Source organism: Mirounga angustirostris, unplaced genomic scaffold (assembly GCF_029215605.1).
Source record: "Mirounga angustirostris isolate CCGP_5_RB_7025 unplaced genomic scaffold, mMirAng1.0.hap1 SCAF_5, whole genome shotgun sequence".
Classification (NCBI taxonomy): Eukaryota; Metazoa; Chordata; class Mammalia; order Carnivora; family Phocidae; genus Mirounga; species Mirounga angustirostris.
This window is the reverse complement of record NW_026991713.1, coordinates 74,511,973-74,535,573: the sequence shown is the minus strand read 5'-3', so window position 1 is coordinate 74,535,573 and position 23,601 is coordinate 74,511,973. Positions and strand designations below refer to the sequence as shown.

General features: G+C 38.5%; 1 protein-coding gene across 2 annotated transcripts in view; it reads right to left on the bottom strand.

Moving 5' to 3' along the window:
- Positions 1-657: 657 nt before the first annotated feature.
- Positions 658-23,601, bottom strand: part of PKP2 (plakophilin 2) — a 91,471-nt gene continuing 68,527 nt past the window's right edge. The window contains exons 7-13 of one of the 2 annotated variants that reach the window (XM_045873634.3): positions 21,008-21,125; positions 19,749-19,913; positions 18,686-18,859; positions 13,626-13,779; positions 5,334-5,523; positions 2,660-2,747; positions 2,308-2,512 (exon numbers count right to left, since the gene is read on the bottom strand). In XM_045873634.3, the coding sequence (XP_045729590.1) occupies positions 2,444-2,512; positions 2,660-2,747; positions 5,334-5,523; positions 13,626-13,779; positions 18,686-18,859; positions 19,749-19,913; positions 21,008-21,125 (958 nt within the window). In that variant the 3' untranslated portion in view covers positions 2,308-2,443. Of the gene's footprint in view, positions 2,513-2,659; positions 2,748-5,333; positions 5,524-13,625; positions 13,780-18,685; positions 18,860-19,748; positions 19,914-21,007; positions 21,126-23,601 lie in introns of both variants that reach the window. The other variant, XM_054507108.2, reaches the window with a different exon arrangement.

The following is a 23,601-nucleotide window of genomic DNA, read 5'->3' as shown; positions in this document are numbered from 1 at the left end:
TATGTATATAAAGATATATTTAAATATATTTATTTCCTATTTCCTTTTTTTATTCTAAGAAATTGCTTCTTCAGAGGGTGATTAAATTCATTTTAAAGTGGTTTATCTACTCATGCTGCTTATTTTCCCATTTGACATGTTAATCCCCTATCTTGCCAGATAACCCTTTGGTTATTTCCATCACATATAAACAAATGTTTCCAGTGACAGAAAGCCAGGGCAGCACCCTCCCATATGCCACAACACCATTAAGAATTCTTGACAAGGACGCAGCCCTTTGGAGCTCTTAGCCCAAATACACAAAAAGGCCACACTCAGCTTGTCAATTGCCCTGATGACATGGGCAAGGTTGGGACACATATTTTTTTTAAAAAAAGGGCTTTTTGTGTGGACCTGTGATCAAAAACTGATATTCAACACACAAGGACCTCCTCCCTCAGAGGTCTCCACAGATAGTAAAGTAGTGAGGTTTTTGGTAAGCAGATGAACAAAGCAGGACATGGGGATCAAACACTATCTTATCAGTGTCACAGACCAACTCAATTCACTAAAATCTACCACATTTGTATGTCTCTCCATGGTTATATGCTTTAGTCATTAGCTAATTCCAGTCTTCTTACTGGAAGTGTTTCTTGGTAAAGAATTTAGGGCTTTAAGTAGGGAAGAAATAGAAACATTTATTAAACCCTTACCAACCGAAATTTAATCATATCACATATACCACGATACACAAATAAATCAGATATACACAGATACCAATGCAGGCAACATTATTTTGCCCTCTTTTTGTGTTTAAGAAATGCCTTAAAAAACACAGAAGCTTCTTGAACATCCATCAGTTACCTGGAGGAATAAAAATGTTCCAAATGTTATTCATCAAAACTCTAGAAAAAGAGATGATTTCTCTCTTCAGTATTTAAAAATTGGTATCTAACTAATTTCATTTTGAACTAGGTTAGTAATCTAAGTCTTCTCCAACAAGCTCTTAAAATTCAAAGAATTTTATCTTCTAAATATAATAAAGACTTAAGTACACATTCAAATTGAAAATGGGAATTTATTTTTCTATTACACTTTTCTGGCGAAAAGGAGCTGACGGATTTTTTCCTTTTTATTTTCTTATAGCAAACATTGTCAGATTTTTTTTTTAAAAAAGCAAAATATAACAGAATTGTAGTTGAGAAGACTAATTTTATGTAAATGGTATTAATCACAGCTCAGTTAAAAGAACACTTGATATAGATTCGCTTCAGCAGATGATGTCAACTTTTCAATATTAGTATTTCTCATATAATTTCTGGGTGGCCTTGACATATTTTTCCTCAACGTAATGTCTTCATTTTTTTTTGCTCCAGAATTTCCTTGACTTAAAATAATGACTTGAGGAAGATCACATGAGATTGAAAGGCTCTGTGCTATTTTTTAAATGTTGGGCAAAGTTCGGCTGATTGATATGTAATTCATTAAAATGAGCTGTATTTTCAGTGCCCTGGGCTCACACAACAGTTTGAGAGGTTCTGGTTCCTTTTGTAGCTGAGGAGTGTAGAGTCCATTTTTCTAACAGACCACAGAAGTTGCTGAAAAAGTCCAGGCAACAGATCACATTGAATCCTACTATTCAGAAGAGATTTGCATTTCATGGTATTGTCACAGGGTAGGTATTTCCTTGAGCAAGACTCATGTTTACCCAGTGTTAGAGGGAACATTGAATTTCATAACCATAGTCGCCTTTGTCTGTGAAAAAATTTTTAAATTTGCTGTGATTGCTTCATTTCAATTTCATTTTCTTAGAGTCACGCATGCTCTGTGATCTAAGTTTCTTAAGTTCATTTCAAATCGGAAAAAAAAATTCAAGAGGATAGAAACAAGCACAAAGTAAACAAACATATAATTTTGCCATTAAATTTTCTCCTGGATAACTCTGCAAATATTTCTTGTCGTTTCCATTCTGCTTCAACACTGCAGAACAATACAATCATGGCTCAAAGGCGAAGCAATGTGCATATGAGTGACAAAACATGGAAACCAGAAAAGGAATATAAACGTAAATAAAACTTTTAAAATCCTAGTAATACAACCACCTTCTTCCTTAGTTGTTGTTAATGTTCATTCCACATGAATTCACATTTTGGTTGCGGAAGGCCCTGCACCATAAGCCCAGGTCACAAGGACCGCAATCTGTGGAGCATAAAAGCGAGCCTGTTGCCAGTATCTACTGGTAGCAAACTTGCAGAAGTTTTTTAGAAGACTAATAAAATTATATTCTGCTTATTTGTTTTCTGGATTCTGGGGACCTTGGAAATAGAAAAGGCTAAGAAACAGGGCATGCTTTTTTGAGGTTTCTTGGGCGGGGAAGTAGAAAAATAGGTGTTTTCCTTTGGGGCTTTTTTGTGGCTGAGAATGGTGAAGTTGAGATTTCTGAGAGCACGATTTTTCATTTTCCTCAGTCTTTAAGGGAGTGGTAGGCTTTGGCAGTCCGGCTGTTGACAAAATCTGTCTTCTTAAACTGAGCCTTTGGAGTAAGCAAACAGAAATGTGAAAGGTAACAACATTTTCACAAGAGAAAATGGAGTTTGGAGTGATGTCTCACCAGGGGCAGACAAGCGGGACATTACGATCTGGCTGTTAACTGCAACCCATACCCTTTTAGTGTTCTTACCTTCTTGTAGGCATTATGGAGCTCCGTGTGTGTCCACAGAGAATAGAGGAGAACAGAAGCAGCTTTACTTGCTTTGTTGGAGGCATAGCTGAAAAGAGGAAAAAGGCATTCCGAGATCAGTGAGAACGTGTCAGGCTTCTGGATGCTGTCTTTGGACGTTCCGTAAATCTTCTTTAACTGCTGTTGCTCGGTGGCCATCCACTAAGTCAGGCCACTCACAATGACAAGATGGTGAGCCTTGAAGGCCAGGGGCCACAATGGGTTTAAAAAAAAAAAAATTATTAAAAAAAAATCTTTTAGGGCGCCTGGGTGGCTCAGTTGGTTAAGTGACTGCCTTCGGCTCAGGTCTTGATCCTGGAGTCCCGGGATCGAGTCCCGCATCGGGCTCCCTGCTCGGCAGGGAGTCTGCTTCTCCCTCTGACCCTCCTCCCTCTCATGCTCTCTGTCTCTCATTCTCTCTCTCTCTCAAATAAATAAATAAAATCTTACCAAAAAAAATAATAATAAAATTAAAATAAGGGAAGGGGCGCCTGGGTGGCTCAGTCGTTAAGCGTCTGCCTTCAGCTCAGGTCATGATCTCGGGGTCCTGGGATCGAGCCCCGCGTCGGGCTCCCTGCTCCGCGGGAAGCCTGCTTCTCCCTCTCCCACTCCCCCTGCTTATGTTCCCTTTCTCACTGTGTCTCTCTCTGTCAAATAAATAAATAAAATCTTTAAAAAATAAACAAACAAACAAATAAATAAAACCACTAGCACAGGCCAACAAATAGTTTATAGAGCATATTCCTGGTATTTATAAGGAATATATCCTTAGATTTTATAGATCCTTGATTTATAGAATACAATTTGTATATTTATATACACTATTTACATTTATTTTATATTGCATTAATAAATAAAATTAAATATATATATACACACTATAGAAATGTATTTGTACATCTATAACGCATATATGTAGAATACAAATTCAGGAAAGCATGACTGAAAAATATATCTACCTCCTAGACTTAGTGACTCTACGAGTGTTAAGAGTAGTATTTTCAAGGTAATATAATAAATTCTTGTTGAAATATTTGTTAAAATAGCTTCAAAATTTCTTTGTTTTTGTATAAAGTGAATGGAAAATGCACTCCTGTTATAAATCCAAGTCACTACAGAATTGGACACTGTATTTAGTTTTTTTCTTCAATTTTTTAAAAAGATTTTATTTATTTATTTGAGAGAGAGTGAGAGAGAGCGGAGGAGGGGCAGAGGGAGAAGGAGACTCCCCGTGGAGCAGGGAGGCTGACATGGGGCTGGAACCCAGGACCCTGGGATCATGACCTGAGCCGAAGGCAGACTCTTAACCAACTGAGCCACCCAGGCACCCCTCTTCTTTATTTTTTAAGTAATCTCTACACCCAACGTGGGGTTCAAACTCACAACCCTGAGATCAAAAGTCACATGTTCCACCTACTGAGCCAGCCACGTGCCCCGACACTATACTTAGTTTTTGATGTTTTGCTTTCAAATTTGTCCTAAAACAAGGTGAGTGGGGGCGATGAGGTAACTGGGTGATGGGCATTAAGGAGGGCACTGAAGTAATGAGCCCTGGGTGTTGTATGCAACTGATGAATCACTAAATTCTACCCCTGAAACTAATAATACATTATATGTTAATTAAATTGAATTTAAATAAAAAACAAAACAAAAAGTTTGTCCTTTTAATCCTGACTCTGAATATGGTCTTCCTTCCCCATGAGGTCTGCCAGAGTGGGGCTGCAGAGCACAGGGCCTGCCTGAATGGGGCTGTGGGGAAAGAGATGTGTGTTTACTCCAGGACACCACAGACCGCTGTGCTTTCCCGTGGGGCCAGGCACACATCTGTCTACCAGGGGTAAAGTCCGTTTGCTTTACAACTGATTAGAATTGGGGTATAACATTTCATCTCTTTCTTAGTTGTTTACAAAAGTAACTTGTATTTAACAAGTCAAACAATTCAGAATTGTATAAAGAGAAAAAGATGCCCTCTTTGGATTCCATGCCTCTAAATTAACTAATAGTAATAATTTCGTTACACAAGGTTTTTCATTCTCTTTATCACCTTTTTTTTTTTAAGTGGGGAAAAATTAAAGACACAGAAATAGGGATGTAGAATGACTTCTATACATTAGGCCTTCTATTCTCAAAAGGGAATAAGAGATGGAAGAGATGTGATAGAGAAAACCAAGAAAGCAAGAATTTCTGATTATGTTGCCTCCTACTTCTTGTATTATCCCTGCTTCTTCTAAGCCACCTGGGGCGACACTGACTCCAGATCTAAGTGAGGAAAGGGGCAGTCCCTGTCCCTAGGACTCCCACTTTGCCTACGTTTTGCTGGTTTTAAATCACAGCTGTGGCTCTGGGAAATAAATTAATTCATTAGGTTGATAAAAGGCTGGAGTGTACTACCCAGGGAAACTATTGAGTTCGACTATCTGGATATTTTAGAAGTGAATGGGCAACGATTTGGCTTGGAGAATTCAGTTTTTCATTTGCTTGATTATCAAGGATTGAACCAGAAGATCTGGCCCAACTTTACAATCTCGTTTTTTGGGCATAATACCCATGGTACTCAATGTGTGTTGAAATTTACATATGGGAGTGGTGGTGAGGAATGAGGAGACAGCCAACAGGCAGATACTATAGGACTTACACATCGCCTGAGCTGATGGTCATGATTTTCTGCAGGCCTCCAGTATTTAGAAGATCCCGTGCATTCTGGTAACTATTTTGGATCATATTGTTCAGAGTGTAGCAGGCAGAGGCTGTAGTCTCAATAAGAAGATCAGTACTCGGGACTGTGTCAGGAATTATGGAAACCAAATCCGGTAGAGTTTCTTTGGCTACAAAATGAAAAAAATCAACACTTGATTAGAAGGACTGTCCTTTTTTTTTTTTTTTTTTTTTTTTTAAAGATTTTATTTATTTATTTGACAGAGAGAGACACAGCTAGAGAGGGAATACAAGCAGTGGGAGTGGGAGAGGGAGAAGCAGGCTTCCCGCCGAGCAGGGAGCCCGATGCGGGGCTCGATCCCAGGACCTGGAATCATGACCTGAGCCGAAGGCAGACGCTTAACGACTGAGCCACCCAGGCGCCCCAAGAAGGACTGTCCCTTAATCTCAAGATCCTAATACATTTTGGGTAAAGAACATTTTTTTTTTAAAGATTTTATTTATTTATTTATTTGACAGAGAGAGACAGCGAGAGAGAGAACACAAGCAGGGGGAGTGGGACAGGGAGAAGCAGGCTTCCCACTGAGCAGGGAACCCGATGCGGGGCTCGATCCCGGGACCCTGGGATCATGACCTGAGCCGAAGGCAGACGCTTAACTGACTGAGCCACTCAGGCGCCCTGGTAAGGAATATTTTAAAAAGAAACACAACTGGTTAATGAACATATGGAAAGATATAATCTCTGATACTCAAATTTAAAAAAAGATTTTTAAAAAGATGATATTCTTTTTTTTTAAAAGATTTATTTGATAGGGAGAGAGTGCATGTGGGTACACATGCCTGTGAGTGGGGAGAGAGGCAGAGGGAGAGGGAGAATCTCCAGCAGACTCTCATGCTGAGCCGATCCCATGACCCTGAGAGAATGACCTGAGCTGAAATCAAGAGTTGAATGCTCTGGGGCGCCTGGGTGGCTCAGATGGTTAAGCGTCTGCCTTCGGCTCAGGTCATGATCCCAGGGTCCTGGGATCGAGCCCCACATCGGGTTCCTGGCTCAGCGGGGAGCCTGCTTTTCCCTCTGCCTCTGCCTCTTCCCCTGCTCATGCGGTCTCTCTCTATCTCTGTGTCTCAAATGAATAAATAAAATCTTAAAAAAAAAAAAGAGTTGGATGCTCAACCAACTTAGCCACCCAGGTGCCCTGAAAAAGATGATATTCTGTGCTCAGTACATTGGAAATCTTTTGATAGAAATGACAATGACAATCTGACAGAAGTGAGAAGAATTAAAAAAATTTTCACATTCTTTGATTCAGTAATTCCACTTCTGGAAATTCATCCTAAAGACATTACTTTTAAAAACAGAAAAAGCTTTATGCAGAGGCTCTTATAAGTAAAAAATTATAAAAAGCCTAAATAACTCAACAGGAATATGATTATCTAAAACACATCTGCCAAGATTATGTATCCCAAAAATATTTACGAAACATGTATAACAAGAAAATACTTATGTTAGTATTCTGTGAGAAAATTCAGTGCAGTTATTTATAAAGAATATATAACATTTGGAAAAAAAATATTCAAAAGAAACCTGAGAAGAAATACATTAAAATACTAATAGGACTTGTTTTTCTACAATACTATTGATGGTGACTTAAAAATTTTTTTTTTGACTTAAAAATTTTTAAAAAATTATCTGTACTGCTTAGTTTCTTCAATGTACAAATACTTTTTTTTTTTTTTAAAGATTTTATTTATTTATTTGACAGAGAGAGAGATAGCGAGAGCAGGAACACAAGCAGGGGGAGTGGGAGAGGGAGAAGCAGGCTTTCCACCGAGCAGGGAGCCCAATGTGGGGCTCGATCCCAGGACCCTGGGATCATGACCTGAGCCGAAGGCAGATGCTTAACGACTGAGCCACCCAGGTGCCCCAAATAATACTATCATTTAAAAAAGAAAAAAAAACCCCACTATTTCAAATTTATCTTTTCACCTTCTATGTAAGTTCTTGGTTGTAGGGTTTTAATTTGGCTTTTTTTGTGGTAACAAAAGAGGTATTAATATTTGATGATTTGATTATAACTTGTCAAATATATTGGTATATATTTTAGGCAATATGAATTTATACTGGATTTTTTGCAATAATTCTTTTCATGTATGTTTTCTTCTTTTTCTCTTACTACTTTGGACTCTTCTTAAATGATTGAGAGCATGCTCCTACTGCTCCTCACAACTCTTCAATACAGTGTTGTGTTTATCATGGTTGTATAACAAATACTTCTGCCTAATTTTATTGTTTCTTCATCTGAATTTATGTGTCACGATGAACTGCACTCTTCTCTAGGGCACTGCATTGTAATTAGTCATGGGCCTGTCTGAATTCCAAAGGGGGCTATGGGTTCCTTGAAGACAATTATCATATTCATTTCTGGACTTCCAGCATCGATCGCTATGCCTAAAACGGAGAGGGATGCAATAAAAGGAACTGAGCAACTATCATCCTTTGATAATACGTGGACATGATTGACAGGAAAGACACACCTTCTGCTCAAAGACCTGAACTCTGGCTTTGACTCTCATTGAAACATCATGGCCCAGTGTTCAGAGCTCAGAGCTCAGCCTCTGAAGTCACACTTCTTCAGTTTCAGTCCTGTCTCTGCCACTCAGTGGCTGTGTGGTCTGGGCAAGCTACTTAACCTCTCCATGCTGCATTTTCCTAACCTGTAAAATGGGGAATAATAGTATCTACTTCAAAGAGTTGGTAATATATATACATACATAATTGCATACACATAACGTTAGGAAAGAAAATAGGCAAAAGAAACCTGAGAAGAAAGAGCATAGGTATGTATACATACATACACACACACATAACTGGGCCTGGATAAATATATTTATTCTGGGACAATTAAAATGGGATCTTTAATAGTGATATATAAAATTAAAGGCCTGATCATCATATTGGAGGGTTAGAGCTCAATGTCATATTGTTGAGGGAGATTTTATTTAATCTTTAAATTCAATGCCTTAAAAAGTCAAGACATTAGTTGGATGTCTGAAAACATCTGTAACTATGAGTAAATGGGAATTGAGAATCTCAAGATGTGTCCAAATACTTCCTTATAAATACATTATTTTATCTGATGCTTGTAAAATCACTGTGAGGTAGTGACCGAATGACTAGCCAAGGCGATGTGTGTAACGAAGTAGCACTGAAGGACGCAGATCCGCTGTCCTCTGCATGAGATCTATTATTCTGTCACCATACCAAGTGTGCCTATCTTTAAATTTGTAAGGAAACAGAAGTTTGTAAAAAAGATTTTATTTATTCATTTGAGAGAGACAGTGTGTGTGCACAAGCAGGGGGAGGGTCAGAAGGAGAAGTAGACTCCCCGCTGAGCAGGGAGCCCGATGCGGGGCTCGATCCCGGGACCCTGGGATCACGACCTGACCCGAAGGCAGACGCTTAACCAACTGAGCCACCCAGGTGCCCCAGTAAAACGTAAGTTTTAAGTTTATTTCTGTAAATCTGAGTAATATGTGAGGATTTCATTCCAGGTCAACATATGGAAAGTTTTAGTCTAGAAGTCTCTCATGAGAATGCGATTCATGTATTTCAAACTGATTTTCATTTATTCCTGGCTATGAATACTCTAAATCAAGATGGGTCCTGTCACTCAAATTGTGTATCTGACATAAAGCTGATTTGGAATTTAAAAATTGCATTTATCTTGCAGAAGCCTCTTCTCGATACTGTCTTTGAAATGAGAGGAGCTTTATCAGGGGATCATCTTATGAAAGCATGGGGCTACACAGAAGCAAATGCATAATTATATGGTCAATTAATCTTTGACAAGGGAGGTAAGAATATGCAATGGGAAAATACCAGTCTGTTCAACAAATGGTGTTGGGAAAACTGGACAGCAACATGCAAAAGAATGAAACTGGACCACCTCCTTACACCATACGCAAAAATAAGATTGATTAAGGACCTCAGTGTGAGACCTGAAACCATAAAATTCCTAGAAGAGAGCACAGGCAGTAATTTCTCTGACATCGACTGTAGCAACATTTTTCTAGATCTGTCTACTGAGGCAAGGGAAACAAAGCAAAAGTAAACTATTGGGACTACATCAAATGAAAAAGCTTCTGTTCAGCAAAAAACAACCAGCAAAACTAAAAGATAACCTACTGAATGGAAGGAGATAGTTGCAAATGACATATCTGATAAAGGGTTATTATCCAAAATATATGAAGAACTTATACAACTCAGCACCCATAAAACAAATAATCCAATTAAAAAATGAGCAGAAGACAAGAACAGATGTTTCTCCAAAGAAGACAGATGGCCAACAGACACATGAAAAGATGCTCATCATCACTTATCATCAAGAAAATGCAGATCAAAGCCACAATGAGGTATCACCTCACACCCGTCAGATGTCTAAAATAAAAAAAAACTCAAGAAACAACAAGTGTTGGCAAGAATATGGAGAAAAGGGAACCCTCGTACACTGTTGGTGGGAATGCAACCCGGTGCAGCCACTGTGGGAGACAGTATGGAAATTCTTCAAAAAATTAAAAATAGGACTACCCTACCATCTAGTAATTGCACTACTGGGTATTAACCCAAAGAATACAAAAACACTAGTTCAAAGGGATACATGCACCACTATGTTTACTGCAGCATTATTCACAGTAGCCAAATTATGGAAGCAGCCCAAATACCCATGGATAGATGAGTAGATAAAGAAAATGTGGTGTGTGTGTGTGTGTATATATGCATTATATGGAATATTATTCAGCCATTAAAAAAAGAAAGAAATCTTGTCATTTGCAACAACATGGTTGGAGCTAGAGAGTGTAACACTTAAGTGAAATAAGTCACTCAGGGAAAGACAAATACCATATGATTTCACTCATATGTAGATTTTTTTTAAAAAAAGATTTTATTTATTTGAGACAGAGAGAGAGCACAAGCAGGGGGAATAGCAGAAGGAGAGGAGGAGCAGTCTCCCTGTTGAACAGGGAGCCCGATATGAGGCTCGATCCCAGGACCCCAGGATCATGACCTGAGCCGAAGGCAGGTACTTAATTGACTGAGCCACCTAGGTGTCCCTCATATGTAGAATTTAAGAAACAAAATAAACAAAGGGAAAAAAAAGGCAATCCAAAAAACAGACTCTTAATTATAGAGAACAAACTGATGTTTACCAGACGGGAGGTAGGTGGGGGGGGGGGGGGGGAATGCATGAAACAGGTGAAGGGAATTAAGAGTACACATACTGTGATGAGCACTGAGTACTGTAAAGAATTGTTGAATCACTACATTGTACACCTGAAATGAATATAACACTGCATGTTAACTACACCAGAATTAAAATTTTAAAAATTGCAAAGAATCTAATAAAGATGATCTCATTAGAATTTTATGGATAAAAGCCTCAATACAATAATAGGTTCCAAAAAATAAACTGAACAAAACTATACTTTTGGTGCAAAGTACTTCATTAGTGAGAGGATTTGGATCAGGCTGGTCATAATAAATCCTGATGTGACTGTACCATAATGGTCCTTTGGACCTATTCCATAATAAAGGAGAAGGCCAGACCTATTTAACAAAACACTGGTCCTCCCTATAATGTACAGTGGGCATCACCTACAATTTACATGGCACTTTAGTTAAGAGGACCACTAAAATGACAAACTGGAATACAGACATTTGAATAGAAACTTTCCTCTCTCTTTCCCTCTCTCCCTTCCTTCCCTTCATTCTTTCCATTCTTTGTTTCTTTCCATTTTATGTTTTTACAGGCTGGTGACAAAAATACACATTATACATGTTACACACATATCATACGCATGTTACAAAAGAGGAACTATTAGAGATTGAGGAGACTAATATTGCTGCGGGGGCAATCAAGACATTCTTCTAGGTTTGGCCAAAAGTTGGAAATCAGGACTGAGACAAACTTGAGTACACATTACCACAGTCTCTAAAACATGCCTGAAATGTAGTGAAAAATTTATCCAAAGTTCAGTGATTCTATATCATTTAGTTTGCTTTTGTTAAAATTAACTCTAATTAGCCACTAGATGTTGTATGATCCAATTTTAATATCATTTATCTTTCTGTTTGTCTAAACTCTTATGTCCATAGGCATAGAGAGATGTCTGGAATAATATTCATCTAAGGGTAACAATGGTTGTTTTCTGAGTGGTAAGAGGAAGTATTTTTGCTTTATTTGTGGTGCTTTTCTTAATTGCTTGAATTTTTAAAATGAGCATACGTCTTTTAAAAAAAATTGAAGTTGTTCTTTAATAAAACCATCCAAAACAATGATTTTCCATTTACCTAGGTCTGGTTAAAAGTGACAAATATGGGATGAAAAGTCACATTGTTAAGCCATTAAAAATTAAGAGGAAAAAAAGTGTAATTATTCTAATTACCAAGGTGAGCCAAGAAAATTTCAGATGTAATGTATCAAAGCCAGAACTCACTCAAAGTAGGCAAACTAAGAAAATAAATAAACATTAAGTATAGTGAAATGCAAAAAACACCTTCTCTCTGCTAAGGCCATTTTCTGCTCAACTGAAGAATTAAATAGAGGGTTTATATATATATTAAAAAAGAAAAAAAAAAAGGAAAGTGTGGGGCTACACTTGTATCTTCCCAACAGTTAGAAGATGGTAGAACATGGGAACAACAGCATTTCTGCCCTGAAGGCATGTGTAGAACGCGTCCAGGGCGGTTACCTCCATCAGCCCTGCTTAAAGATGGAGTCAACATTTCCTTTGCGGAAAAAAAAAAAAGTCAAAGGATGATACACCTGATTCAAGTGCAGCACAAAAGTCCACAAAGGACAATGAGAACACTTTCATAATTTTCAGAGCGCCTAGGGCAAGGTTTCTTTTAGATTCGTGAAAAATTTCCAGGCTCTCTCTATATTTATAATGGGCAGGAAACCATTGCATGAAACCACCTCTCCAATATTGTGTGGCTGGCTGGCTTTGGAAATGACATTAAAACATAACCACAGACTTCAGTATCTCTGGTGCTGTGTGTCTGTGTGTGTACTCCAAATTAACCCAATCCCCTAAAACCAAACAAAAATTTGTCTATAATTTTAGTGGAATTTTGTGAAAAACTGAACTTCGAGTTGTCAGGAATGACTAATTTATGGAGCATTAGGAAGCATGACTGATTTTGGTGTTAACCTTCCTATTATCTCATTTTATAGTTTTTGACCTGATTCACATTTATCAGACATTTCTGTGTATAAAGCAAATGAACAAAACATTGTATTACTTGATAGTGTAACATAGTTATCTTTGTCAATAATAGACTCTCAAAAAAGGGAGCAAATGTTTCAATGTATTCATTGTAAAACCACCTATGCCAAATTTTTTTTTAATTTTTAAAATTTTTTATTTAAATTCAATTTAGTTAACATATAGTGTATTATTAGTTTCAGGGGTAGAATTCAGTGATTCCTCAGTTGCACATCTCATCAAGTGCCCTCCTTAATGCCCATCACCCAGTTATCCCATCCCCACCCACCTCCCCTCGAGCAACCCTGTTTGTTCTCTATAGTTAGGAGTCTCTTACGGTTTGCTTCCCTCTCTGTTTTTATCTTATTTTTCCTTTCCTTCCTTTATGTTCATGTGTTTTGTTTCTTCAATTCCACATATGAGTGAGATCATATGATAATTGTCTTTCTCTGACAGACTTACTTTGCTTAGCATAATCCCCTCTAGTTCCATTCACGTCGTTGCAAATGTATGCCGAATTCAATATATATTCAGTGACTCCTCCTTCTTGTCTTTTTGCATGTCCATCCATTTTTTTCTAGTGCAACAGGGACCAAGCTTCTAAAATGAGGACTGCTGTGTGTATATTTTCAATGTTTTAGAAGAGCAGTGCTTAAGCAGGTTAAACTAACTGTGCGGGTTAAAAAGACCCCTGACCGCACAGCCAATGGCTGAAAAACATCAGACGTGTTACCTCCCTTGTTAGTTATAATTAGGGATGAAATTTTTCTTCTGCAGTAATTCAAACAAAAAAATGCTGGATATTAAGAAAAATCCTATTTGAAACCCAGGGAGAAAGCCTACCTGGATCTGGATGCCTGGGTGCAAAGGCCAGGTCTATTTCCCACATTTCGCTCCTTTTGTCATTTTCAGTTCGTCATTGTATAAAACATGATAAAGACAATGGTTCCCTGCCTTTGTAATTTCAACATGTATTCACGACATCGAGACACGTTTGTTGACTCACCAATTTCATTCTGCAGAGAAAGATTCCGAGACAAATTTCTCAGCAGGGAGACCGCTGTCTTTTTCACACTTGGATCACCAACATGCAGCATCTTGCGGGTGTGCTGAAGGCCATTTTCCTTCTGGACAACTGTCTGAGCTACTGACGTCGGCATCTGTTGCATGAGACATGTCTTATCAGTAGTACTGCCTTTTGACTTCATGCTAATATTAAATTTCTGTGGATTATTAGAGACTGAGCAAGATGTTTTGAAAACTAAGCTGTGATGAAACTAGTCTGAAGATATTTCCTTTAAATTCTTATGTTTTCAGGGGCGCCTGGGTGGCTCAGTTCATTAAGTGTCTGCCTTTGGCTCAGGTCATGATCCCGGGGTCATAGGAGTCTGCTTCTCCCTCTCCTTCTGCCCCTCTCCCTGTTCGTGCTCTCTCTGCCTCTCTCAAATAAATAAATTAAAAAAAAAATTCTTATTACATTTTCAATTTTATTACAGGATAAAAACAGCTTATTTGGTATTTTTATTTTTATTTATTTATTTATTTATTTATTTTAAAGATTTTATTTATTTATTTGAGACAGAGAGCATGAGAGGGAGGAGGGTCAGAGGGAGAAGCAGACTCCCTGCCGAGCAGGGAGCCCGATGCGGGACTCGATCCAGGGACTCCAGGATCATGACCTGAGCTGAAGGCAGTCGCTTAACCAACTGAGCCACCCAGGCGCCCTTATTTGGTATTTTTAAATAGAACACTAGATTTGGTTAGTTTCTATGTTTTTGCATGTTTATAAATAAAATGGGCCTGTCTTTTCTTTTATTTCCTCTTTATTCCCATTTTCAGCTCAGCATTGTGAAAAGGATATAAGGACAATGTTTTAGAATCAAACACTAGTGTCATGAAATTAGTTGCATAATGTTTTTCCTTTTTCTATTTTCTTGAACTATTTGTTTAATACAAGAATAATCCCAACTTTGAGGGCCTCGTGGAATTTACCTATAAAGACAACTGAGCTGAGAAAAATTTTAAAGGGAGATGTCTTTAATATTTCAGCATATTTGCTCGCTGTTGCTTTGGTCACCTTCTTGCTCACATTTTGGTATTTTACATATTTTAGTAAACTTATTCATTTCTAAGAAGTCAGCTTATTCTGAAAGAGATATTGGGCTTTTAAAGAAAAGAATGTATGGCTAGTTAGATTTACTTTTACATTCTCAATCAGAGGTTGTATGTGCAAATCATATTTGGAATCAGGCTGGCCACCTACTTTCAGGGGGTCTGAGTACTGACCAGAACCTTCCTAGCATCAATAAACTTCTAATACTGGGGTCTCAGCTTATATCTAAAACTTTATAGATTTGTATTTGAAGCTAACTTGAGGCCACTGGCCAGAAATTCCTAAAATTCTTGACCATTCTTCAGGGTGTCTATCTTCTCTGTTTCTCTTATCTAAACACTGCTTATTTCCCCCACCTCCTGCAGACTGCTCTCCTTACATTCTCCACTATACTTTTTAGAACAGGGGTTCTTAATATAGGGCCCAGGATAGGTTTCAGGGAGGGGACAGGAGGTCCTTAAAACTGTTTCAGTATTGGGGCACCTGGCTGGCTCAGCTGGTGGAGCCTGCGGCTCTTGATCTTTGAGTTGTGAGTTCGAGCCCCACTTTGGGTATAGAGATTACTTAAATATTAAAAAAAATCGGGGGCGCCTGGGTGGCTCAGTCGTTAAGTGTTTGCCTTCGGCTCAGGTCATGATCCTGGACTCCAGGGATCAAGAGTGATGCACTGGGCTTCCTGCTCAGTAGGGAGTCTGCTTCTCCCTGTGACCCACCCCCCTCTCATGCTCTCCCTCTCTCATTCCCTCTCTCTCAAATGAATAAATAAAATCTTTAAGAAAATAAAGTGTTTTAGAAATTTGAAAAGTGCTTATTTCAATGACTTTTAACTTTGGCTATATGACGTTTAACTTATTTCTATTGATACATAACTGACACATAACATTGTAATAGTTTTAGGTGTAAAACATAATGATTTGATATACCTATATACTGCAAAATAATTACAATAAGTTAATATTCATCACCGCACATGATTACAACTTTTTTTCTTCTTATGATGAGAACTTTTAAGATTTATTCTCCTAGTAACTTTCAAATATACAATACAGTATTGTTAAGTGTAGTCACGATGCTGTGCATTATATCTTCGGGACTTACTTATCTTCTAATTGAAAATCTGTACCTTAATCTTTTCTTTTTTTGTACCTTAATCTTTTGATTTCTGTACTTACAGAGTTTGCTAAATGGGTAAATATTATTAATTCTTTCTCTTTCCTTACTTATTATTAGAATGACCACTATATCTAAACCAATAAGGTTTAATACTGACTAGAAATTACTGTCATAATTTTATACTTAAATTACATAACCAATCTTTTAGGAAGCTACTCATTTCAGTTTAGGTTCTTTGCCATTTCAGGCACATGGCCATCAACTGCTCAGCGCTATCTCAGTTATGAACACAAGGTTAATGGACTGGATGTTTTCTGAAACTATTTTAAATGCTTTGCTTTTCGTGTTTTCCTATTCAATGATTCTTTTTAGAAATTCTAAGAACAAGTATTTTTGATCATACAATTTAAGCATAACAAAATTAGGAAAAGTAATAATTAGAAAGGATATATATGTCAAAATTTTAATAAAAAGCATCTTGTAACTTAAAAGAACATTTCACTGTCTCATGGTGCTAATGATTTTCTCCTATAAATCTCCAGTCAAATTAAACTCTAACAACTTGAGTACAGGTTCATACCAGTTCAGTGTAGGCTTCCTTTCAGGGGACCAGACTGGTTTAACGTTAGGTATGATTTTAAATGCCTTGACACAATTAGGACAGTTATGAGGATATCTCCAATGCTTGGACTCCTTTTGGACTTGGAATCTCCTAGTACCTTAGATTTCTTTTTATGTATTTATCCCAGTTAGATTATTACCAAGCACAGGGATTTTGTCTTATTCACTGCTACATACTTAGCACTAGGCTAGTTAGTACCTGCTATAGTAGGTGCTCAAAAAATGAATAAAGGAACTTAAGATCTAGGTAGTAAACTACATATTCAGAACTTAAGTGGCATAAATATTTCTATCCTTAGGAACATGGAAACATCTCTGGACTGTTTGGAGTCCATGAGAGATCTTGGAATGGAAGAGGCTAAAATGCAGGCTTAATGGGTTAGCTCGTACTGAACCATACTCATAGCACAGGGAACTCAAGATATGCACACACATAGGTGCACACTGCGTTAATTCCTGACGTTTTCTTTGAAGTCGGCTGGGAGTTAATAAGAGGGCTTCCGTAGTTTGGGAAAGTGAAAGAAATGGTTTTGGGAAACCTAGCATGGGAAAATGAGAAGGTATGATGACTGTGCATCATTCAGGGCTCCCTGGTAGTTTCTTGTTCCCTCCTCTTTGTGCACAAGTAAATTTTGCAGAAAATCAAAGAGATTAAAAAAAAAAAAACTTTTAAGATTTTATTTTATTTATTTATATATATTTTTAAAGATTTTATTTATTTATTTGACAGAGAGAGAGAGACAGGGAGAGAGGGAACACAAGCGGGGGAGTGGGAGAGGGAGAGGCAGGCTTCCCGCTGAGCAGGGAGCCCAACGCGGGGCTCGATTCCAGGCCCCTGGGATCATGACCTGAGCTAAGACAGACACTTAATGACTGGGCCACTCAGGCACCCCTAGATTTTATTTTTAAGTAATCTCTACACCCAACATGGGGCTCAAACTTACAACTCCAAGATCAAGAGTCCCATGATCTACTGAATGAGTCAGCCAGGTGCCCTAAGTTTGGTCATATTCTTAACCACAGTGCTAAGATAAGAGAAATACTGGTTTTAGTTATTTCACAATTTTGTTCAAAACAGGGCAAGCTTCTTTGTAAACACATTAAAGAATGAATATGGTTTCTTAAGAATAAATAATATTTTTGTTATCTACAAGAGTACTTTTCTCTATGAGGATGGATAATTGGAAACTGGACATATAATGAACAACTTTGTGTGTGTGTGTGTGTGTTTATTCTAATAATTTTATGATCAAGACAAAGAATATAAGCTTAGTTCAAATAACTAAATATTCATAGAATCCTAACTGTGTAGTACAGTGTAAAATACATAGGGAGAGGAATAAGCTTTTACTGTTTTATATATTTTGACTTTGCTGGTATAAAGTAAGTGCATCAGGAAGAGAAGCAGCTCTTTATTTTGTAGTTGAATTTCTGGGACGTAAAAGCACAGATGTCCTTTCCAACTCCATACACAGTGGACATCTGTTGTTTTTGCCTGGGCAGCACTCATTCTTCCTTTTGCTAATGAGCAGCTCCTTTAGCATTTCAGTCCATGTGGTCCCAGTGGCAATGACCCTGCCTGCTCAAACCCATGCCCTTGAAATTCACAGGTGGGCATATCCCCCAGACCTGGCCAGTCAGAACATCAACAGGCTCCTAGCCACAGGTTCAGATATGGGCAAGTGCGACTCATTTCTTGAGTTCCAAATGGAGCTATTGAGAAAATAGTAGTTTCTTTTCTGTGGGGACATTGGGTAGATAAAATGTAAGTCTGAAATCACTGGTGACCTTTGCTATCATATGAGAAGAGCCTTTGAGAATAAAAAAGGGGAAGAGGGAACCCAGAGATAGAGTTATAATTACAACTGCTAGGACACCTACCTACCATGACAGAAAGGAGACTCACCTTGACTTTCCAGTTAAATGGGCCAAGATACTCCTCTTTTTTGCCCAGGCCAGTTTAGGTAGGATTCTGAGACTTATAACTGAAAGAGCTCTAATATAAATATCTAGGAGCCTTTCACTCACAGCCTAACTTGGCTCTGCAGAAACTGAGGCTGAAAGTCCTAGAAAGCTGGACCTCTTGCTGGCAATTACTGAGAACTGTCTTGACTGAAAAAACTTTTCCCTTACTTCACTGTCTCATTTCTGAACCTAACGTAGGTAAGACCCACAATGTCATTATTTTTATAAAGCAGAAGAACAGGGGTGATACTCACTGGTCCACTTCCTGCAGTGAGATTCTGCAAAGCTCCCAAAGATGCTTCCTGAGTGTAGTTTCGGACACTCTTGGCGATCAAGGACAAATACATCCGTATCACGATGGAATGCCATAGCCATTCCACACCCTTCGGGTTGCTCTTTTCTTCCGGCATCGGCATGTCCTGATATTGCTAACCACGTACACAGTGAAATCCAGAATTAATGCCTTCCAGTGATTTCTAGAATTCCACACCCAAACTAAGGGACCAGAAAAACCATTTAGTCTAGATAGACGGACAATTTGCCTAATAACAAGCCCCTGATATGGAAATGAAAAAGCAAATATGTATGATTTCCAAGCAGTTAACGTTTAGCTCATAATGTCTATTTCTCCTTAACAACACCCCAACTTTATATTTCATACTGAGAGAAAACTCGAGAATGAAGCATAGGCTATTCTAGAATAGTTTTCAGGCTGCTGTTAAGCTAAAAGCTAAATTAGTCACAACCACTGTGGAGATAAGAAAAACAGTCCTCTTCCCTCAGTCTTGTGAAGTTGTCTGGGATAACATCAGGATTCTAAATTTACCAGTTGCTCTCCAAGTTCACAAATACGTACCACGATAGTCTGAGGAACAGGAGGGGTTACATTCTTCCAGTTTTCATGAAACGCCAGTAGGGACAGTATTCCTTCGTATGGATGTACTTTTAGGATACCCAGAGCTAAACATCAGCATTGCTTTTAACGTTACACAGTCTATATACCACTGGCTACGCTGTATTAAGCTTATTTCCTAACTTATAAAGCATACAGCAGTGGGTACAGTGGTTAACAATGCAAATCTGTAGCCAGACGACCTGGGATTGAATTCCACCCCCTCTTATAATTTCCTGGATTTTGGGGGGGGAAATTAGCCATTCTGTACTTCCGTTTCCTCGTCAATAAATGAGGATATTAATAATACACACCTCCTAAGGTTGATGTAAGGATTAAAACAACTTAAAATCGTGCCCGACATACACTAAGTACTCAGAGATACACACATACACACTTTTTCTTTCAAAGTCCTTCCAACATACCTCTTTTATTTTCCTGCTTCGACTGCCAAAACACCCAATACTTTTGTTGTTGTCAGTCTGGATAGTCCGGTTTTGAATATAGATACTCTGGGAATATCTATCTGGGAGCTCTGCCTCCAGCTGGTAGGAGAGGTTATGAAGAATGCACACACAGTTCTCTGTGGCCTGAGAAAACAGGAGATGAATACTGATCATAGACATACAGACATCCCTCTGCAGTGTGCTACCACAGGACGTGCTACGCTTTCGGTCTTACACAGTTTAGTAGATGCGGAGGGGTGTGCTTGCACGGTGTCTGGGGGAGTGGAATGAGTGTGGCTAGATCACGAATGGTCACGAGCACAATGCTAAGAAGTAGAGGCTGGATTTCTTAAACCACTGGAGAGCCTTTCTGGTTTACTTTGAAGAGTGTGTTCAGACGATTCTATATTTTATGATACGTAATTTGGTAGCCACATGGAGCTGGAAAACAGAAGAACTGTTTGCAGGACCCGTTAGGAAGCTATTGCATGGTAAGTATGAAAGATGCACAAACCAGGGCAGCAGTCACGGCATGAGGGAGGAGGAGCGCGCCAGCTGAAGGGTGTTTCCGAGGTGGCACGCACATGGTTTGCTGCCTGAGGGACACAGGGTGTGAGCGAAGGCAAGCAGGCAGTCAGAGATCATGCAGATTTCTGCTTTCATTTGGTGGGTGGGGATAATTATTAAGAAGGATTATTCAGGGGCGCCTGGATGGCTCAGGCGTTAAGCGTCTGCCTTCGGCTCAGGTCATGATCCCAGGCTCCTGGGATCAAGCCCCACATCGGGCTCCCTGCTCGGCGGGAAGCCTGCTTCTCCCTCTCCTGCTCCCCCTGCTTGTGTTCCCTCTCTCGCTGTGTGTCTCTCTCTGTCAAATAAATAAGTAAAATCTTTAAAAAAAAAAAAGAAGAAGAAGAAGGATTATTCAGAGAAGGAGCAAGTTTGGGAATAAGGGAAGAGATGAACTTAAGTTCATTATTGCACACGGAACTCTTGGGCTCCTTTCAAATACCTACATAGAGTTGTTAAACAGGTAGTTGTAAACTGGGGTCTGGAAAGTAGACAGAAAAATGGGGCTAGGTAGATTTTAATATTTCTAAGCATGGATGGGAAACTTTAAGCTTAGCAAGTGAGTTAATGAATAAAGCTAAACCCAAACAGAATACTTCCAGAATCCTCTGAAGCATCTTAGTAAGACAAAGTAAGTAATTCAAACAAGAGATATTTAACCCATGAATCACCTTGTCATCTGGCTGGTAGTCTGCGATGGTTCCTCTGACATAATGGACCAGCGAGTCGATCAGTCCGTCACACCTTCTCATCACTTTCCTCCCATCAGGGCCGGCTGAACTCATGTTTCTATCAGGAAAAACAACCAACCGTTAAGACTTAAGCTGTGTATCTAATAGGGCTTCGTTTCAAAGCTTTATTTGATTGATGCTGCTTCCAAGTGTTCGGAAAACTGACAAATTTGTAAAAGAGTGGCAGACAGGTCCTGGGGTCAGTTCATTATCAATTGCCTGATGGTCATCAAATCTGGACACAACCTCTAACTATATTCCTATAACATGTCATTGGGTCAGTAAAAGCTTTCTGTCTACTTCACTTCAAGCACCAAGGGCACAGCATCATTTACTTAATCTGCAATCTGTTTCTGAGAGGGTACATATGAAGCAAACACTCTGCAACTAAAACAACAAATGGATCATTTGACGTAGCAGTATACTAGATGTCCAAGTGCCAACCTATTCCGTGTCTTAACTCTATGTAAGTTAAAGTGACTTAAATTCTCTGGGCCTCAGTTTCCTCATTTGTAAAGACATGATGTTGGACTCTACTATTTTGGGGTTTTGTAGCTTTCAGTGTAAATAATTATTGACAAATATCAAACCAGATATTCTAAAATGTGATGATTCTATAATTAAAATGGCAGAGAGATGTGACAAGAATGCAAAGTTCCACAGTGTGTAAGACCTAAGTCAAAAGCATGACCTATAAATATCTTTGCACTTAGTCTATTTCTAATTTTGCTAGGCCATGACACCTTTCTATAAACAGTACCTACATCTACAAGTGGAGGTTGCTTCCTTACAGAGAATTGAAACTTATCAAATCCAGCAAGGTAATTTATTTGGGGATCAAATTTCAAATTCAGAATCTTAATTGCTAAGAACTATTCCTATAAAATTTATCAGACCGGTTTTTTGTTTTTGTTTTTTTTTACTGGTAGGTAGAGTATTCAAAGTATATTCAAAAGTTTTTGTTTATAACGTTTCTGTCAGACTGAACATCAAAAGAACTACAATTCTGAGAACTTTTTGGGTCTTATTTTCTTCATCTGTAAAACAATATATTGCATTAAGTGATTTCAAAAAGGCTTTCTGCCCCAAAATACTGCTTTCAATACATACTATATCAGAGAACAAATGTACCCAGCATGGTATCAAGAACTAATGGGAACAAGAAAGGAACACACAGCATTGTACCCTGCTTCCCATGAAAATCACATCCATAGGATGAACTTGATGATACAAGACTGTTTTTAACCCACAGAAATGTAATTTCATGATTCAACCTAATAGTTGAGATGAGACTAATATATTTAAACTAAGGATATACAAAAATTTAATGGTTGTTGGGCTGATACAATGAATTTTTAATTTTAAGAAAATCCTTTGTGACTTTGGTTTTCATTCGACTATTCCAATTAAAGATTTACCTCAATTTTTACTGTACCTAAAAAACTGACACTTTGTCCATTAACAAAAGATAATGCATGGGTTTATAAACTAAACTGAACCATTTTTACTATAGCTTTTTTTCTCAAGAAATGATCATTTGAACCAAGATCCTGTATCTATTCTCTGAAGAAGCCTGACAGAAACTGAAAAACCATCTTTTCCAGTCATCTTCTTTTTTTTTTTTTTAAAGATTTATTTATTTGAGACAGAGAGAATGAGAGACAGAGAGCATGAGAAGGGGGAGGGTCAGAGAGAGAGGCAGACTCCCTGCTGAGCAGGGAGCCCGACGTGGGACTCGATCCCGGGACTCCAGGATCATGACCTGAGCCGAAGGCAGTCGCTTAACCAACTGAGCCACCCAGGCGCCCTCCAGTCATCTTCTTTTACACATGGAGAAACGGAGGTCCAAAGAATTTAAAAGTTACTTTTCCCAGTGACAGCATAGTAGTGGTCAAGTCAGAATAGGAGAGCTGCTCTTTATTCTGTTCTCAGGGGCGGCTCCAGAATAGAGCACACCTCATCAACATTCATTCACTCTGTCATTTGCTTATTAGCAAACACCAGATGTCCCCCAACTCCAAGACAGCGTTATCACATCTTTTAAAGTTTCCCCTTGACCTTTTTAACCTCTGGCTTGGAGAAATGGCAGTAGTTTAAAATTGCTTTGACAAATCAAAAGGTTTCTGACTAGCTAAAGCTGCCACATACCTTGCAGATGGATGACCTAGCTTTGTTAAACTTCAGGGTATTTATTTTGGGTGCGAATGGTAATTCGCTTTGGTGGGACTGCCAGTTCATATGCACGGACTCTTGTCTCGTAGTTTGGTATTATCCAGACTCTACGTGCTTAAAATGGGACTTATCAGGGTTTTCTGGCACTCGACATCTTTGTTGACAGAAAGTGTAACCCCACTGCTTCAGTATTTGCTCCTGCATATCAAAAATAGTTCCTACCTTACTCAACTGCCCAGAAATATGAATGATAAGGGTGGATTATTTTATAGCACTACATCCATGAATAGAAGTCACTAGTCAGAAAGGAATTTGTTATTGTACCACTCTGAAAATAAGCAGTAATTATGAAAGTGATATAT